Raw genomic sequence first — 20,285 nt, forward strand, 5'->3', positions numbered from 1 at the left:
GATCCTGGTGACTTCTTATGCATGCACCATGATCCAGAAAGGATTGACGGTTGCCTACTGCTACATTATATAAAACTTTACATTTTAAGTACTGAAAGCTAACCACAATTTATAGATACGAGTAATTTGAATTCTAAAATGTGAAGAGCACATTTGTTTGTCTTGCATATTGCTATCATACTAATACAGTAAGGTATTAAAAATTGTCTGCAGGGTGTGGATCATATATTTAACTATGTATTTTAATGTTAAGTTTTCACACTTGTTAGTGTCAGTTTCTGTCTTTTAGATACTGATTCTTATGGTTTGGTAGCATTATTGTGCTTGATGAAGAGACTTGATTATAAGATGCACTTACAGCCTGAATTTAATAATAACTATATCAGAGGTAGGGCATCTGGTTTTAACTGCTCAACTAGGGTGTTTCTTCTAGTCTTTATTTTGGTATTACTTATTTCTGGATTTCAACGATATTACTTGATATGTGAGCAAAACAACAGATTTTATCTCGTGCATTGTCACTAAAAGGTTTTGCTAAAACTATTTGTTTAGCCCTTAGCAACAGAACCTTGAAATATATTACTGATCAGTGGGAAGTTGAACAATTCCTTTCTGGACCAAAGATGGTTGTAAGGCTGGTAGTATATCTTCCTCAGAATTCAGACAAATAATTTTCACAGTCTGGTCTCTTTCATCTACTATAATCAAGATCAGTTGAGGTTCAGAACAGATGTCTTTGCTGACCAGTCTTTGAAACGTTAATTGGCTCTCTTGGCTGGAGGTTGCCAATGTTTCCGGCAGAGGGCCAGACTGTGACCCATCTGGGTCACTGGGACCTGACTGCTGCTGTGGTGTGGCATGGCGAAAGTCCTCTCCATTGAAGCCTGAGGCGCTTCATTGCAGAGCAGCTCAGGTAGAGTCACCCCATTGCCAAATGCTATTGAAGCGACAAGCTCCACAGGCTGGATCCATAAGCAATGTGGGTGTAGGTTGATGACCACTGTTTTAGGTTATTGTCTGTTTTATGTGGGCAAAGTAGAGTATAGGACGTGTTTTTCCAGCTGGTTGGCTCCAGTAGTAGGACAAGTATATGGTTACTGGCCTGGAAAAGAAATATTTAATAATACTTCTCTTTATAAAATTAACTTGCAGAATATGTACTTTTGGACACCTTTTAATTGTATATCCAACCAGTTAGATTATAAACCCTTCAGATCAAGGTCCACATCTTCATATGTGGGTGTTGATCATTTAAAACAGCAGTGCTCTTTTCTAAGTTAGAGTCCTTGGATGTTGTTACATTAGAACTAGGGACCTACTGAAACCACAGCTCCTTTAGTCTTGCTCATTTTGCTATGTCTCCTTGCCCTGCCACCCCACTGCTGCTAATTGGCAGAGGGGTCCTGGCAGCTGTGCTACTTGCCAGTTATCAGCCAGGAAGCAAAAAGTATGGTTTAATTATCCTGTGGGTTTTGCCTCCTGTCACTGATTGGCTGAGGGGCCCTAGCAGCCCTGCCCTTGTTGTTGATTGGCCAAGAGGTGAAAACCACGGCATATTTAAAACTGTGGGTTTTGCTTCCTGGCCAATCAGCAGCAGGCAATGGGGCCACTGGGACCCCTCTGTCAATCAGGGAGGGGGCGTGGCAAATTATGCAAGATTAAAGGAGCAACTGTGCAGCACACTTCTGCCACGATTTTGGTAGGTCCATAGTTATATCCTGATGAAGAATGTCTTGCATTCAAAATCTTGTTTAAGTTTATCCCAACTACATAGTAGGTCCAACAGAAGATATCACTTGAAATTATTGCCCCTTGCATTATAGTATAACTAATAATAATAAATGCTGGTTTATTTTTTTAAATATTGAAATTATTTATTTTATGTAATATAAACTATTGAAACCCACATTTTATTTTACATTTGTACCGCTTCAAGTTGACTTCTACTCTACTTGCCACTTGAAAAGGAAATTTCTGTGAAGCATCATTTAATTGCCTAAAATTGTCAAGGTTATACATCCTATATTTTCATTGGTAGGTTCCGGTTGCACATTGTTTTGGACCACCAGGACACTACAAGAGAAAGTTTTGCACTGTGTGCAGAAAGCCACTGGAATTGCCTGCATTTCGATGTGAAGGTAACTTTAAAACATGTGCATGCATCTTCAGGTATATGTTTTATTTAAATGGGGGGGGGGTGCGTGTAATACATGCATATGCATACACATATGTGCGTGTGCACGCACACACACACAGTTTCTGTGTGTATCATTTAAAACCCCACTGTATGCTAATATTAACAACCATCTCATAAATTCCTTTGTTTTTGCATTCATGACACAGGCTATACTTGTACTTTTTTGTCTGTTTCATGTCGAAGTCAAGGAATAAAATTACTGCCACAAATGTAAATTCTTCACTAAATGTGAACTATATCATCCAGATTTGCTCTGACTGTTAACTCGGGGCCAGTCTTGATACTTTGGCTGGATATGCCCCAGACTGAGGCAACAAAAAGCAAGTTCTAAGTTTTATTTTACTTACCTTTGTTCAGCTGTACTAATGGCAGCAAAGTTGAAAGTGAAGAGGCAGTCAGTCTTGTGCTCAAGACAGGAGGAGGAGGTAGGTATGAATCTGAACATATATGATAATGTTGGAAACACTCTGTAAACCCTGTTAAGCATCAACAGGCAGCATAATGCCACCCTCCCTGCTTCTATTTGAAGGTGAGTAACTTCATATTTTTCTAATTTAACAAACAGAAAATCAACATGGAACTTCAACATGCTTTTCTTAGTAAGGCTTTTTGTTATAGAAATGTATTTTGAAATGCATAGTCAAGGTTTTGAGTACTTGTTGCATTTACTCAAATCCAAGAAAACTTTTTAAAATTTACATTGATTCCTTCCCCCCCCACCCAATAACTAGAGTCTATACGTGGAAAATGTAATTTGTTGTTTTTCCATGTACAGAATCTAATTAATAGAAGTTAGTCTTGAATTTGTATCCTTCACTGTTGCGTTAGGGAAGGCAGAAGCTAGGCCAGACCCCCACTCCTTACCCTCCCTGCTTGCCCTCCCAATTCTTCCAGAGGTAGTGCATCACTGATCTCGGATAATACCGCATCACTGAGAGAGAGATGATATATCATAGGTCCTTTGATTTTTAGGACCAGAAGGAAAGGGAGGAAATCTTTCATGTTCAGGTCAGGACAAGCTCTGGCACTGCATCTCCACATCAGTCTCCTTCAGCCTTTGCGAACCTGATGTGCTTTCCATGATTAGATCACACTTCAGAGGTAAGTCCCCCACCAGGAGCTTACTGACACATTGCTTTGTCTTGACTTTCAAGTTGGCTGGTGCTTCCTGTTTTGTAAAAACATCGTCGAGTCCATGGGCATTCGCAGAAGCTTCCCATCCACTAAAAACTCCAGAAGAAACTCTTGGAGACCTGGGCACTGTCACCAGCACAACAAGAATGCGGTGGTTTCATCCAACAACTTGCTGTGTCATGTGTACCCACAATTGGCAACAACTGCTAAGCTGGTGGTACTTATGACGCACGCTTTTCTGGCAGACCCAGATAAGAGAGTCTGCTAAAGAATAGTCACGCCACCTTGAACTTGGACTAGATATGTCAGTGGTAATGTGAAAGAACCGGCTCTTGAAGGTGGCCATAATGCCATCTAGTAGCCGAACTACCAGTTTCTGTCAGATCTTTGGGATAACTTCCTCATGGTCCCACCTGCCAAGCTGTGATGGCAAGTGTACTTTGTCGGGAGATTAAGCCTTTGAGTGTGTGGCCCTTGGATTTGCATGTGGCCTAGCTGATTGGGCCCTATTGGCTCTATCTGTGCCCTCCGGCAGTAACTTAGGGGAGTTAATCATGGCCTCCAGCTACCCCCATAGCCACAACCATGCCTCGCAAGTGTCACTTCATCATTATTTTTTGTGGGACTTCCAAGTCCCATCCACATTCCCTTTGGCCCCTTTTCTCTTGCTGAAGCCCTCAGCCCACTGTTTTGAGCTTTGTCTCCCAGGCTTCAGCCCCACTGCATCCATGCCCTTTACAGGACTTAACACAGAGCTCCCCTTTGGTAACCTGCTGCATGGCCTTCAATTCACCCCACAATCACAACCTGGTCCCCCAGTTATAAACCAAGATACGAGCAAATGCTTCCAGCTAAAATTAAACCCCACTCAGGTTTGATTCCCACAGTCCCACAGCCCTTTGTACTGTCCTATAGCCCTTAGATCCCTGCAGGGCTATCTGGAGCTCCTCTCTTCTGCAGAGTGCTGGGCCAGACTTCTGGCTTACACTCAGGAGGTTAGCTTATACACCTCTGGGCACTACCTTTCTGGTCACATTGCTCCACATTGAATACACATTTTAAAGTACAGATCTATAAAAAAAAAAAACCAAAAAAAGTCTTACTAGGAAATGCATTTTGGAGTTCCATGTTGACTTTCTGTTCATTAATTAGAAAAATATGAAGTTACTCACCTTCAAATTTTGATTAGAGGAGGGAGGGTGGAATTATGCTGCCTGTTGATGTGTTACAAGGTTTACAGAGTGTTTCCAAAATTCCCGAACATGTTCCAGCTCCTCCACCATGCACAAATGTTTTCCCTCTAGCACAAATATTCTCCCTCTAGTCTCCTGTTCCTGTTCCCCTGCTGTCACCTGGCTGCGTAGTCCAATATAGCTAGTTTTAAACTCAGCTGCTCTTTCCTTCTTAAATTGACAGTGACAAAGGCCCCTGTTACAAGTACCAGCTGTCCTGCCAGTACCATAAGTTTCCCCAGTTTTTCCTTAGTGGGCTGAGAGCTCTTGCTCCCAGATTGTTGCCTTCTTAGGATCTTATGATTGCCTGGGAATTTTATCTATTCTCTCTTGACTGACCCTTTTGAATCAACCTGATACCGAAGCATACAATTTTCTTGCCCCAGGCACTGCTTATAAAGATGACCTGACTTTGCAAGTATATGAGTATCTGCCACTGCTCTTCTCTCTGTTGTGTAGGCTGCAGGAAAAAAGCCAGCCATTACAGGACCTGTTTCCATGGTAATGCTCAAATGGCAAACTATTGGTTTTAGGAGATCCCCTTTTTCTTAGCATGTCTCTGCTACCTGGATTTTTTTTCCCCACACCCCAGGATCCTAAGCAGTAGACTGCCTACATGCCTTCCTTGTGTTGTTCAACATCATCATTTTAGTCAGACCATTTTAGTGTATCATCTGCCACTGGTAGCTACCTAGCCGTTGTCTGGGATTAGAGCGGATAATGGTCTTTGTGTGGTCTTCCTTCCACGTGGCGCAGCTGTCTCAAATGCACTACCCCTTACAGAGGATGCCAGGATCTTTCTGAATTTGATGGGGTGGGTGGCAAGAGAGCTGTGCAGCTTTCCAGAGGAGTTGGTTGAGCTTACCTCCACATATCTTTCTAGATATCTTAACACGACCTGGATCCATCTGAGGCTATACTGCCTATCAGTGATATGAACTGGGACCCTGCTGTACTTCAGGCAAGCCTCTGTGGTGTTGGAGGGCAGGGTTGAGAAAGGGGGCATTGATAAGAGTGAATAGGGCACAGAGTTTCTCGCAAGGGAGCAGGTTTCTTCTACTCCAGCTCTACTCCATCCTTATCACTTGTGTTGGAGGCTAACAAAGTGGACCAAACCAAATCAGTGCCTAAAGAAAAGGAGCCATGGAGATTGGACTTTTTTAGTAACTGGACCTATTCCTTTGCAAGCTTACAGTTTAGAATCACAAATTATCAATGTCTGTTGACACTGATAGCCTCATATCCTATGGCAGTAGTTAGTCAAGAGGAGATCATTGACCTTAGGGATCTGCACTATCCGGAGATGTTCAGATAGTGGTAGAGTCCCAGTACTTCTGACTCCAAAGTACAACCAACTCTTTATTCCCTCAAGGATTCAATGGCTGACTTCCAAACTTTGAGAATTTCAGCTGTATACAGTGTGTGGCTGTACTACTAAAATGCCTCGTGATCAAAAAAGCAAGCACTTATGGTTTAATAAGCAAAAGTCCTTGATGGCTCAGTAAACCACCTTCTGCATTTTCTCCAGTGGGCAGGGAGTTAGACATTGCAGTTGGAGATGGTTGCAAGCATTCCTCTTTCCTGTCTAGAGCTACCCTGGCTCACTCTTTTTCCAGCGTAGGCCCAAATAACATGTGACCACTTGGTCCTGGACTTGATAGCTTATGGAGAACTACTATATAATTATATATGCTGTCAATCACAAGTTCCCCTTCCTTGTCTCTCTTCAGGGATCCTTCTTACAAGTCTCTTCATGAAAGAAGTCCATCCCTTGCTAAGCGGGAGCAATAAAAGGTTCCTTCAGGACTTATGCATATACTCAGATCAGTTAGGAAAGTTATTTCACCTTTCTACTAACAGTTGTGGTTAAGGCATTTGGGAAGGGGTTTTCTTTATGGTGCTGTAAGAAATCTTTGCATTTCTTAATGAACTTTAAAGATGTGGGCATAATGCTCATGATGCATCTCTGCCTTTCCACAGAATAGGTGCAATATACACAGTGGCAGTGTAGATTTCACCTTACTGCCTCACCTTTTGAACACATGCGCTGAGCACATAAAGCTGCTGCTTCTGATGATTCTTCTATTGCCTGCTTCTAATCCCAGCTAAGGATGTGGCAAGGAAAAAGTCTGGTTTTGATTCAGAGATAAGGGTGCAAGAACACAGGACAATACTACTAACATTTTAGCATTGCATTTCCTTCATAACTTTGTTAAGGCCATAAAGTATAATTTGTGAGCATTTTTTGTGCTTATTTTTGAGATGGGATATCAGAATAAGGTTTGTCTAATTAAAATTTAATTAGTTGGTCATAGTTTTAGGTGCCTCTTCTAAATCTAGGATTTTATTTTCAGATGTGGAAAAAGAAACTTTCCTATTGCTAAGAATTTTCTGAACTCTGAATTCTCCAATTTAAAATGTGAGCTGGTTATGTTAGAGAAGAGGACTTGGTTATGCTTATGGGAGTATTGTCATCCCTGTGATAAGCTGTTGTTTTAATTGAATGGGAAGAAATGGTGAAATTGCTTAAGACAAACTTAGATTTTCTTTCCTACGTATTGATCTTTTCTGAATGGAAAAGAGCATGAGAGAAAGTGTTGTACAAATAGGCTTACTTACTTTTTACACTGTCTGGGAGATGAAACATTTCCTGTTTCTACTTTTTGCTTTTAGTATGTGAACTACATGTGCATACAGATTGTGTTCCGTTTGCTTGCAGTGACTGCCGTCAGTGCCATCAGGATGGGCATCAGGACCATGTAAGAGTGCACTTCCTATAAAATACAACTGTATACTTTAAATATGAAAAAATAATGTTTAACAGCCTTTTATAATTTATAAATTCTTTAAAAATAGCTAGAAAATCTTCATTTCTTGTAATGTCTCTGGGTGCTAAGGATCAAATGCAAAATGATTTGCGAAATATACCTGTTGAATGATAAGGAACTGTAGAATGCATATAACTTGAATATTCATATAAAATCCATAGGTATGTAAATCTGACATTTACAGAGGTAGCTGTGCCATTTTCATCCTGTTTTTAAATTTAAAATTTCAAGATACTGGAAAGAGGACAACAAATACTGTTTTGCATGTTGAGAGTTCTTGGCAGTCTGAAATGCTTATCCCAGGGATAGTAAGAGGCCCTGCAGAAGCCATATAACTAAAATATTATGCATCTGAGGGTGCCTCATAGATGTTACTCCAATCATGATATTGTTATCCTTTTGTGATGAATACATCATGCTATGTGCAGGCTGTCAGGAGAAGGGAAAAATGAACAACAGCTTTCACTTCTGCTGCTGAGCAGCTGGGGAAGCTCTATGGTCAGCAGCACTAGTGAAAGAATGAGATCACTCTACTGAGGAGTAATATTCCCTGGGGTTTCCCTGGGAAGCAAGGGGGAGGGGAGGAGGGGAAATCCTCCCCCCAGTTTCCTCCACTCACACATGGAGCCAGGGACACTGGCAGGAGCACAGGCTAGGTCTCCTGAGCAGCAGCAGCAAGGGCCGGGAAGAGAAATCCTCGTGGTCACTTCCTTCATGCACAAGTGCAGGGAGCCAGGGACACCCTGCCCAGCTATAGCACAACCCTGTCTTCCAGGAAGCAGCAAGCAAGGTGGAATTTCCTTACTTTTCTGCTTGCTATGACCCAGGAGACTGGGGTTACCTATGGCTGGGCACGGTGTCTGGTTCTCTGTAAGTTTGAGGGAGGAGGTGAAGGAGATTACCTCCCCTCCCAGACATCAGCAAGCTTGGTAGGCCCAAGCTCTGCTCTAGCTAGGCACAGTGCCCCCCAGCCTCATGCAGGTGGAGGGAAGTGGGGTGGATTCCCCATGGCCCTGGCTTGGTGCTGCCCAGAAGACCTGGGCAGCACCTGGGAAGCTCCAGCATGGCAGGAGTGTCCCTTCCTATCTGCTCTGTGCTCGTACAGGAGACTGGGAGAGCTGTATTGTTTCTGCTGGATGTTGGTGTGTAAAGAAAATGAATCTAGGGGTTAGAAATATGCGGAGGCAGCAGTTTCTTGTTCTTTTTCAGAGAAGTTTACACTGGAGATACAGCAATGCACCCTGGGATGCTGGAAGAGCAGCAAATTGCTATCCAATATGCCTTGCTACACATGCAGATTAAAACTTGATAGCAACCAGCTATAAGGTTAATACACATTTTTGGTCAATTTTAGCTGGTTGGAGTTTTTTATTGTGTGATAGGTACCTTACATCTGTAGCTGGTCTCAGTTAATTGCTCTGTTAACCACTTAATTGCACAATACCTCTAGCCTATAGAGAAGCCTGAAGAGGGTTTACTGTTATTGCCTCTGGCAAGGCTTTATGTGCTGTTTTCCACCCCAATCTGTAAAATGCAGATACTGATTGTAATCTCTTAATTAGTATGTGTTGAGAATTTGTTAATATTTGCAATGAACTGAAGAGAGAAAACCCAATAGTGTTCAACTCAATAAATTTATTCCTGAACTAGTGGTTTTGTGGTCAGGGAAACAGAACTTTTTAAGGTTCCTTTATAACTGAATTCCTGTTGGAATGTAATGGTATGTTACCAACTTGCTTATCTGTCTCTCAGTTAAATATAGATTTCTTTGATTTATATATTCCTTAAAGTTAGTAGGCCTTATTTTAAAATTAATTTATTTAGCAACACTGTTGTATTTTCCATTATGAATAATTAATATATTGATCCATTTTTGTAGGATACATACCATCATCACTGGAGGGAGGGAAATCTTTCTTCTAATGCTCGCTGTGAAGTCTGTAAAAAAACCTGTGGTTCTTCTGAGGTGCTGTCTGGTATGAGATGCGAGTGGTGTGGCATTCTGGTATGTAAATATCACTGGAACTACAAGCTTTATTAAACAATTGTTTTTTGGATTGTAAAACTTTTTGAGATTTGTTAGATTATCCTTGTAATTTAAATAAAATATCTGGTCTTTTGTTAGCCTCTGAAGTAGGGGAGTTTCAACAGGGTGAATTTCATTTAGAAATTCTAAATATAGGATCATTTGGATTACAGCACAGTTCCCTAAAGTATAAGATGGCTATACTGCCTCTTATCTTGTAATACTGAGTATTTTTAGCTCATACAGTTCAAGGTAAAAAAAATGTACCTACCCTGACATGTTCCTGATTTGTTCCTTTTCAATATGGAACACTTTTGAATTCTGAATGTTATTACTATCACTTTCTAAAGTTAACTTTTTCTGTTCTTTGTATGACTTGTATTTAATTCCTGTGCAACGTAAGTGTCCTATATTTTATATGACATATTTAGGAAAAAGAAAGCCAGAGCTCTTGACAGACTTAACACTGATTTGAATCCTGATTTTGTAAATACAGATTGTTCCATCCATCAAAAGCTGGCCCTAGGGGCAGAATACAGCAACAGTGCATAAAAAGAGCATACAGATAGTTAAGGACAATTAATATAGAGCATATTTTATCATTATTTTTAGATACAACATGAATATGTTGGCTTACAGAATTGGCGTCTCATATTGTTTGATATTTCAGAAATATTTTATATGAATTAGTTATGCAGAAATATTTTGAAAGTATGGTATATTTTAACGTTACTCGTAATAGATTAGCTTTTATGAAGAAATATGGACTTTGGCAAATTATCAGCCTGTCTTATTGACTGTTCATTCATTTATTGAGTATGTTCGACTTCCAAGAACAATAGAAGGGTATGCCTTGGATTTAATTCTAGCCCTTAGCCAAGGAGCCTGGCTGACAAACTCCAAAAAGTAAAATTCCAAAATTTGGAAACTTGTTCATTGCTCAGAACTGGGCAATTTGAGAAATTGAATGTAAATATCCATCTTTTGCAAATCCCACTAATATGTGGAATCCAGGGATTCAGATTTTAAAAAATCTTAGTATTACTACTTTTGTGTGTAGTTATATCTCTACAAGTTTAAATTTAAAGTAGGTGTTTGTAAGTCCTTTTAAAAAAATAGTTGGAAATTGACACAGCTTTATAAATAAAGTGTAATGTATCCAAATTTGGTTTGAGTTGCAGTCTATTGTGGCAGAGCACTTTTGGTGCCTGCCACTTTAAGAGCTTGAGTGGGAGCAGACCCAATCAGGCAGTCACATGATAGTCAGGAGGCCACCTGATTGATGGAGGGCTGGGCACTCTGGGTATAAGATCAGGGCCAGCCAGCTGCAGCTGGGGAGCCGAAGGGTATATATCTCCCAGCTGGAGTACTGCTGCTCACAACATCTGGAGGTTCAGGGTAGGAACTAAGGGGATGGGGGAGGTTCCCAGTCCTGGGGAATGATTTAAAACTACACCCTGCTGGGGTTGGATGGTGTGGCGGGGCAGTCCCCAGGAAATGCCATACCTGCGCCTCCCCAGTGAAAGGCGAGGATGGGGTGCTGTATGTAAAGCCTCAGCCCCTGCTGCCTTGTGGGTGCCCTGTGGAGGGGAAAGGCTAGGGGGCACACCCTGACAGAAAAGCACAGGGGCCCAGGCCCACTGAGTGAAGCCTGAGGCAGGGTCCAGGCACACTGACAGATACCTGATGCCTGAGTGGGCCATAGTCTGATTTGGGGTTCCCAGGTACCTTGATAAACTCCTGAGGCCCAAGGGGCGTAAGGCCCAGAAGCCCTGGTGAGGGGGTGGAATGAGAGCCAGCGGTCGTGTAGAGTATGGCCTTAGGGGGCGTGAAGAACTGCGCATGGGCTGGCTGGAGTTGCCGGAGTTGAGGCTCCAGTGAAACAACATGAGGCCCAGGCATGTCTAAGGACACCTGAGGCCAAGATAGACCAGAGGCCAAGTGCAGCCCAATTAAGGGGCTGGGGAAGTAATAGTGGGTAGTGATTTGGATGCCATCTGTGAGGCATGGGGCACGGTAAAAGGAGGGGAGAGCTGTGTATTCCGCCTTTGGCATCAGGGCATTAAATGGGCAGCCTCCTGCCTAAGAACAGCTATTTAATTACAACAGAGATGTGGACTGCCTTAGACAGGTGAGCAGGCCGACTTTGGGACTGACCTACAGACAGCCCCCTGTCACATCAGTTCATTGCACTTACCAGCTTACAGAAGTACTGAATCTGTTCCAACATGTTTTGCCAGTATGTTTTTGTTATAGCAAGTTTAACTTATAAACTTGTTTCTTTTTATAGGCTCATGTTGCATGTTACACTGCTGTAACACCAGAATGTACTTTTGGAAGACTAAGGAATATGATTCTTCCTCCAAATTGTGTGCGTTTATTTTCTCGCAATTTCAGCAAAATGCATTGTTTTAGAATATCTGAGAGTCTGCATACAGAACCAGGTAAAAGACTTTTAAAATGGTACTGAAAATGGGCTGTGTGGGGAGGGAATTTCCAATTTGTTTGTATCTTTCTATTTGAAATTCTTAGTATTGCTAATTTTGTAGCGGTGTGTGTTTTGGTTGGTTTGTTGGTTTGTTTTGGCTGTAATGTTAACTTCTTACTTGCCAAGGCTACTATTTGTTCTTCATGAGAAGAGAGTGGTAGTTAGCTATGTTCAGCCTGAAGTTAGACAGGGTAACACCTCATTCAGAGAAGCATGAGCTTTCATAGGGCAGGCTGTAGAGATGATATCCTCCTCCTCATTCCTGCACAGGTTTGGTCCACTGCCGGACCCAGCGTACTAAGTCCAACCTGGCAGGTGAGACCCGTGTGTGTGGCTACATGCCAGGCTGGACCTGGCATGCCAAGTCCAGGACCCTGGGATTGTGTGCTTGGTTGGACCTAATGTCCAAGTCCTGAACCATGCACTGGTTCTGGGGTTGTGTGACAGTCCCAGACCAGGCACAAGGCTCTGCACACAGGACATGACTCTAGAACCAGTGTGTGGCCCCAGATTTGTTGCAATGAATCTGTTACTTACCTATCCTTAATGGTAAAAAAATTTCTTTAACTTGTTTGTAAAAATAAGGGTGTGTATTAGGGGTGTGTGAAGCGGGCAGTATTCTATTCGGATTCAGCCTAATTTGGGGGACAGTGATTCAATTTGCTGATTCAGATCACTGTCCCGATTTTTAGATTCGGCCGAATCTGAATCTGAAGATTTGACTCAGATTCCGCGAATCAGCGGTTCGGCCACAGACGCAGTTTTATATGTTTTTTTCCATGTACCTTGAGGTACCAGGCACAGCTTGTGAATGCTGAGATGGTGGGGTGGATGGAGCATCCCATGGGAGCACAGGGAGTCCCCTGTGCGCTCGGTGGCAGACCCGGAAGTGGACTGGAAGTACTTCTGGTTCATTTACAGGTCCACTGCAGAGTGTGCAGGGGACATGTGTTTCCCATCTTCCCCCTCCACCCAGCAATTGGCCACAGGGGGACCCTGGTTGCCCCCCCAGACTCAGGAAGCATCAGTCGCTGAGCTGGAGGGCTAGTGGGGGTCCCCTGCGCACTCCGCAGCATCCCTGGAAGTGGACCAGAAGTAGTTCAGGTCCACTGCTGAGCGCACGGGGAACCCCTCCACACTCCCGGGGGACACATCACCTGTCCCACCATCTCAGTGTTCACGAGCTGCGCCTGGTACCTCAAGGTATGTAGAAAGAACATATAAAGTTGCGTCTACAGCCGAATCGTTGAATCTCTCTGAATACATTTAGAGGTTTCCGATTCAATTTGGAGAGATTAATGGGTCTCCTGATTTGATTTGGATTTGGAGATTTGGCTGCTCAATTGGCCCGAATTTCTTCCAGATTGAATCAGTGACTGAAGCTTCGCACGGCCCTCATGCATATTATACTCAAGAGTGTAGCATATGTGAGAATCAAACAGACGTTGGTTTGTGTCCTTGCTGATGGTGTGGAGCCTCCCTGCTGCTTGGTGCTTATGACATTTCCAGTAGTATTGAAAGCAGATGCTAGCTACTTTATCAGTGGGCTTGAGGGACCAATCAGTGTATGGCAGGTTGTGGCATAAGGAGCTGGTCCCAGGTTTTTTTTCTCTCATGGGAACTTGGATCATTTCGGATGTAGAGGATTTACAACTTGCTCAATTTGCAGCAGACTGCTGGATTAAAGAAGAGCTACTCAACTGATTGCTGCAGCTTTAAATTCAAACTTTAACTTCTCTGGATAGTCCCACAGAACTGGTTGCAGAAGTAGTATCCTTTGAAATAAAAGTGGTTGCAGTAAGTGGCTGCAGCATCTTAACAGTGCTGTGCAGCTGTTGATGGATCTGTTTATGCTTCCAACTGGTTGCAGGCCTTTTATATGTGTACGGGGCTAAGGACCAAAACCCTGAGAAGAATTTGGGTTCTACTGTACTTACCCAGTCTCTGCAGAGGACCATGGTAGTGCTCCCTGTCCCCTTTCAGCCTTCAGAATTCTTTGTGAAACACTTGAGTTGCTATGCTTGAATCTCTCATGTGGAAGCACCTTCCATTCTATCAATGCTTGCATCTGTGGGAGTGAGCTTCAGGTCCTAAAGGATTAATTTTCTATATTTCAAGTTTCCTGAGGATCAGCTGGTCCACAGGCTCAAAAAAACAAAAAAAAAACAAACCCCAAACAAAAACCAACCAAACAAAAAAAATCAATCTCCCCCACACACACACACAGCAGGCACATTGTTTTGTTGGCTATTAACTTACTGTCCATTTCAGCTTTGTCTTAGTGACCTTCATTAAACTGTTTATTCTCTAGTAGTGAGAATCCTAGTGAAAGGTATTCTGAAAGGGAAAATTACTGACCTGGAATTCTGCTTCTTGGAAGATGTCATTGTCAGGATTCTCACTTGCCTGCCTACTTCTGGAAGTCTAGAAGTTGTGAGGTTTTTGCTGAAACTGTGTGTTGATTATGTGCCGACTTTTCATCTCTTCGTATTTTTAATAATGTTATTGGCTAGCTTTTTTTGAAGCCTTGAGTAGTGCACAATCAGGAATTTAATTAGAAGTTTCCAAGTGTAGCTGTTAAACAGTGAGGATAATGCATGATCATCCAGTAGGCTGTACTGGTTTGTGTTCCACCCTGCTACTGCTGTCCTTGGAAAGGAAACCTGATCAGGTTTTGAGGAGTTCCTACCTGTCTAGCACTAGAGAAATAAGTGCTGGGATTAAGAATTTGGTCCAAGCTGATATTTTCAGAGAAATAAATCTAAAGGACACCAGTAACTTTCTCTTAATCATTCTCTAAGTATTTTTTAATATATAAACTTATACACTGACTCCTAAGTTACAGCTCTACCTCAGTGTCCTCTTCCAGGTTGAACAAATGGAAATTTAGCAATTTTTGCAACTATATGTTCAGCTGCAGTAATGTTTTTTTTTATTGAATGCATAGGCCTGATCTGAGACCTAATTCCTTGATTCCTATTCCAATATATTATCTTAAAAACTAATTGGCATGGTGCATGGGCATCGAACGTCTTGACAGATAAAAGGGGATGTGACAATCAGTCAGTGGTGCTTGGCAGTGGCGTAGGAGAAGAGCCCAATGCACGAGTGGCAAACCTTCCCGCAGTGACTACAAGCCCAGTCATCAGATGGAGGTTGCAGTGCACTCTGCTTCCTGGCTTACCTGCATGTCTTAGTGGGAACTGTCTTTCTGGCTTTCTGCAGTGATTGCACCAGCTTTGACCTGGCTTCTCTATACTGAGCTGTTGTGGGAAGGTTCTCCCAGTCATCAAATGACTACCTGGCTGGAGTCATTTGAGTCCAGTCTTTTTCTCCCGCCCAGGTAGGGGGTCAGGCTTGAAGATCTACAAGGTCCCTTCCGACCCTACTTCTATGATTCTGTGATCCCTGGGAATGCTGAATTTCTTGAGACCTTGCTTGACCTTGTTGCTCTATCAGAGCTTTGGCCACCACCTACATTGCAGGCGGTTCTTGAGAGGGCTGTAGAGCACAGTCTCGAGGCATGTCCCAGTCAGTGAAGCCTGGGAGCATCCAGCATAGTCTGCAAAGACTGTAGGCCAGTCCCGTCAAGCATCTCATTGGTAATCTGTTGGTCCTAAGTGACACCAAGGATTTTTCTGAGATAGTGAAGGTGGAAGCTGTTCAATCATTGCTCCTGTTTGGAGTATGTGACTCAGCTTTCAGAACCAGGAAGGAGGGTACTGAGAATACAAGCCTGATAGATGGATTCTCACTTGCCTGCCTACTTCTGGAAGTCTAGAAGTTGTGGGGTTTTTGCTGAAACAGTTGTACTGGACTTGTGAGGTAAGTTTGCCAAAAGTAACAGAGGTATTTCCAGTTCTCACATCAAGTTCTCTATCAAGGCTAAGTGCGCTGGTAGGAGTTGAGCCAAGATAAAGTGGTCTATGCTCTCCAGAGCTTCATTATTAACATAGATTTTGGGTGGGACATTGATGCCCTGAGACATAACTCTTTTCTTGATACGGATTGCTATGCCAAACTTGATGCATGCATCAGAGAATTTGTTCATCATGATCTGCAGTTCATCAAGTGAGTTAGAGACTAATGCAACGTCATCTGCAAAGAGCAGATCCCGAGCAGTGAATATGCCTTTTGCTCTGAAATTGCCTGATGTTAAACAAGATGCTGTCCAACCTTGATTTAGTTAGTACACCAGATTGATTGTTTCTGAAAGCATAGTTAAGAAGGATAGAGGAGAAAATGCCAAAACTGGTAGGTGATAAAACACAGCTTTGCTTCATACCAATCTCAGTGCTAAACTCGGATGTTTCGTTTTCACACTGGATGGTTGTCTTTGTTCCTTCATGGAGCTCATTGAATAGGGAGAGCACCTTTTGCAGCCAGCCAGTTTTTAACAGGATCTTGTAGATGCCATTCCTGCTAACTGTGTTGAATGTCTTTTGTAGGTAGACAAATGCTATGTAGAGAGGTGCCTGTTCACAGATTTTTTTTTTTCTTGCAACAAATGCAGTGTGAAGGACATGTCAGTGATGGAGCATCCAGCTCTGAACCCACCCTGGCTCTCAGGGTGGAATCTCTCAGAAAGAACTTGGAGTCTTTTAAGCAGTACCCTTGTAAGCACCTTGTTTACCATGCTGAGCAGAGATCCCTCAGTAGTTGTTGCAATCTGCTCTGTTGCCTTTATTTTTGTATAGAGTAACTATATTTGCATCTTTCAGATCCTGGAGTATACAGCTTTCTTCTCAGCAGGCACAGAGAAGTGGGTGGATGTTGTTCACAAGCTTTCTCCCCAACTCTTTAGAAACTCTGGAGGTATCTGATCATTGCCTGCTGCTTTCTCAGATGCAATGTCTTTGATAGCTTTCTCTGCATCTTCGAGAATTGGTGTTTGGTCCAGCTCCTGCATCGTTGGAAGCTGGGGAATGGCAGCTAAGGCAATATTACAGAAAATGGCATCCTTTGAGTAGTTCTTTGTAACGCTCAGTCCATTGGTCAAGTTGTTCTTGCCTGTCAGTTAGGATGGTACTGTCTTTTGTTTTTAGGTTTGCCATCTTTTTACAAGTTGGACAAAGTGCCTCTTTAATTCTATCACAGGTACCATGAAGGTTGCCTCTTTCAATGCAGATATGAATCTTTCTGCACATGTCTTGCCAGTACTTCTGGGTACATTCTCTGGTGGCTTTCTGGACTGCAGCCTCAGCCTCTTTGAACTTAACGTTTCCTGACTCGGTTGTTGAAGTAGAGCAGTGGTCACCAACCAGTCGATCTTGATCAACTTGGTTGATTGTGGAGCCTCTTGACAGTTGATCTTAGTCTGTCAAACTCCGTAATCGGGAGGGGCAAGACACACGTTGCTGGGCTGGGCTGGGCTGGGTGAGTGGGGTCAGAGCTCGGACAGCTTGTGGAGCTGGGGGTGCGGTAGATCCGGGGGTGCCAAAAAGTGGTATTCACCATAAAAGGGTTGGAGACCACTGAAGTCGAGGTAAGTGAGCTTTTTTTTTTTCTTTTCTATGAGGTGGGAGTAGCAGATTTTCATATGCTGCGGCCCAGTTGGGTTGTCCTTTTCTTTGTTGTTCAAAAGACATCCTTGCCATTAGTCAGTGTCTTGTTCTTGAAATTTTCCCACAAAGTGTCAGAATCAGGGGAATCAAGTTGATCATTTTCAGAAGCACACCCAGGCACACATTGAAACTTTACACAAGTGTCAGAGTCCTTCATGTTGATGCAAGGTTTGCCTTTTGGCTTCACATGATGGATGTTTGTAGGGTGTAATTGGAGTTTGGCCCTGACAAGAGCATGGTCAGCATTGCAATCAGCACTATACATTGATTGAGCACATAGTATATTACTAAAGTTTCTATGATGCATCAGGATGAGCTCAAGCTAATGCCAGTGTCCTGAGTGGGAGTGGTTACATGGGTCCTTGCTGCAGCTGCTCCCAGCACAACAGGTATTTGAGACTATCAGCTCACAAAAGGCACAAAGCTCAAGGATATGCTAGCCGTTTTCGTTAAGGCTACCTGTACTGTATTGGCCGGTAATGTGTCCCCATTGCACCCAGTCCTTACCCACACAGGCACTGAAATCACTGAGAACAGTGAGTCTGTTCCTCACAGGGACATTCTTGATGATTTGGTCCAGTTGGCAATAGAACTCCATCTTTTTTGCTGTGTGGAATAGTTAAGTTGTTGGTCCATCAATGGTTAGAAAAGTTAGGGTTCTTGAGTTCATGTTCACATTCAGCCATGTGATCCTCTCATCACAGAATCATAGTGCTGGAAGGAACCCCCAAGGATCATTGGGTCCAGCCTTCTGCATGAGCAGGAAAGACACCTGGGGTCAGATGACCTCAGCCAGGTGACTGTCCAGTCTTCTCTTGAAGACCTCTAGGGTAGATGATCGTACTACCTCCGAGGGGAGCTTGTTCCATTGTCTGGATACCCTAGTTGTAAAGAAGTTTTTCCTAATGTTCAGCCTGAAACTATCTTCCAGGAGTTTGTGGCTGTATCTATTTTTCCCTCAGGGCGCCCTGGTGAACAGTTGTTTACTGAGCCTCTGATGTACACCTCTGATGTAGTGGTAAGCTGCAATCAGGTCCCCTCTCAGCCTTCTCTTCTTTAGGCTGAAGAGTCCAAGATCCCTCAGCCTCTCCTCATATGGCTTGCCATGCAAGTCCCTGATCATACGGTTGGCCCTTCTCTGGACCCTCTCGAGCTTTAGCACGGCCTTGTTGAAGTGCGGTGCCCAGGACTCGACACAATACTCCAGCTGTGGCCGCACCAATGTTGAGTAAAGTGGGAGAATCACTTCTTTGGATTTACTGGAGCTGCATCAATTGATGCATGCCAGAGTTTTATTGGCCCTAGCAACTTCTGCATTACGTTGCTGGCTCCTGTTCATGCTGGGGTCTATTGTTATCCCTGGATCCCTTTAATTTGTAGTGCTGTTCAGGTTAGCAATGCCCAGTCTGTAGGTGCGCTGTGGGTTCTTCCTTTCCAAATGCAGCACTTTGCATTTCTCTGTGTTGAACCTCATCTGGTTCTGTTCTGCCCAACATGCCAGCCTGTCTAGGTCTGCTTGCATCTGCAGCCTATCTGCAGGTGTGCCCACACAACCCCGTATCTTGGTGTCATCCGCGAACTTGGCCAATGGGCTTTTCACCCCCTCATCCAGGTCATTGATGAAGATATTGAACAGCACTGGGCCAAGTACCAACCCCTGGTGTACACCGCTGCCCAAATCTCACCGGGATAACACCGATCCATTCATTTGGACTCCCTGCATCCTACCCCGCAACCAGTTTCACACCCACTTGAGGATCCTGAAGTTGAGCCCAATATCTTCCAGTTTTTTGATCAGTACCTCGTGGGATATGAGGTCAAAGGCTTCCTGGAAGTTGAAGTATATGATGTCAACCTCTTTTCTCTAGTCCAGGTGACAAGTCACCTGATCATAGAAAGGAATGAGGTTGGTGAGACGAGACCTGCCCATGAAAAAGCCATGCTGGCTGTCATTCACTATCATGCCTTCTGCAAGTTTGTCATATATAGCCTCTTTGAATGTTTCTAGAATTTTCCCTGGAATAGAGTTAAGCTAATTGGCCTATAGTTTTCCAGGTTTTCACACTTCCCATTTTTGAAGAAGGGTACAACATTGACCCTCTTTCAGTCCTCTGGGATTTCTCCAGAGGCCATTGATTTTTAAAAGACCTTTGCCAGGGGCTCTGTGATTACTTTGGCAACTCTTGCAGCACTCTTGGGTAGAGTTCATCTGATCTTGCTGATTTTTATATGCATCTAATTTCTTTAATTGGTCGTACACCTGTTTTATGGCAGTGGTGGGAACGGTGTCAATCCTGCCCTGCTTGTTCTGTGCCCTACCTGGCATGTTGTTCCCCTTGGTCCTGTGAACAACCGAGGCAAAGTAGTCATTTAGGAGTTCTCTGTTTTCCTGAGTGGTAGTGACCAGGTGTCCTGAAGCATTGAGCAGCAGCCCCACACTCCCATTAGTTTTTCTTTTTCTCCCTATGTAGCTAAAGAAGGACTTCTTGTTGTCCTTGATTCTTGTAGCTAGTTTTAGTTTGGTTTCTGCCTTAGCATGCCTAATCTGGTTTCTACAACTGCGGGCCATTGTTGGGTAGTCTTCCTTAGAGACTGTCCCAAGCTTCCATTATTTGTACGCCTCTTTCTTTTTCTGTAAGAGGGCTGCAACTTCCCTGCTTAGCCAAGAGGGTTTTTTGACCTTTCTGCTACTTTTTCTATGTAAGGGAATGGATCATCTCTGAGACTTAGGGAATGACCATTCTTCTTGTGATCCCTTTACCTGTGGTCCTTGGTCTCTCAGGGCATTCTCTCTTAGTGGCCTGAGCTTATTAAAA

At 43.3% G+C, this 20,285-nt stretch overlaps 1 protein-coding gene across 4 annotated transcripts in view; it reads left to right on the forward strand.

Moving 5' to 3' along the window:
• The window catches only part of DGKQ (diacylglycerol kinase theta), a 205,709-nt gene that overhangs the window by 48,317 nt on the left and 137,107 nt on the right, over positions 1-20,285 (forward strand). For all 4 annotated transcript variants that reach the window (XR_016441301.1, XR_016441302.1, XM_090039011.1 and 1 more), the window contains exons 3-6: positions 2,039-2,138; positions 7,237-7,322; positions 9,271-9,396; positions 11,708-11,861. Coding sequence is in view for 2 of the 4 variants with exons in the window: in XM_090039011.1 (XP_089895137.1) it covers positions 2,039-2,138; positions 7,237-7,322; positions 9,271-9,396; positions 11,708-11,861 (466 nt within the window). In the remaining 2 variants the exon portion in view is untranslated. The remainder of the gene's footprint in view (positions 1-2,038; positions 2,139-7,236; positions 7,323-9,270; positions 9,397-11,707; positions 11,862-20,285) is intronic.

The sequence above is a fragment of the Crocodylus siamensis genome, chromosome 3, assembly GCF_052110815.1.
Source record: "Crocodylus siamensis isolate JL-2025a chromosome 3, ASM5211081v1, whole genome shotgun sequence".
NCBI lineage: Eukaryota > Metazoa > Chordata > Crocodylia > Crocodylidae > Crocodylus > Crocodylus siamensis.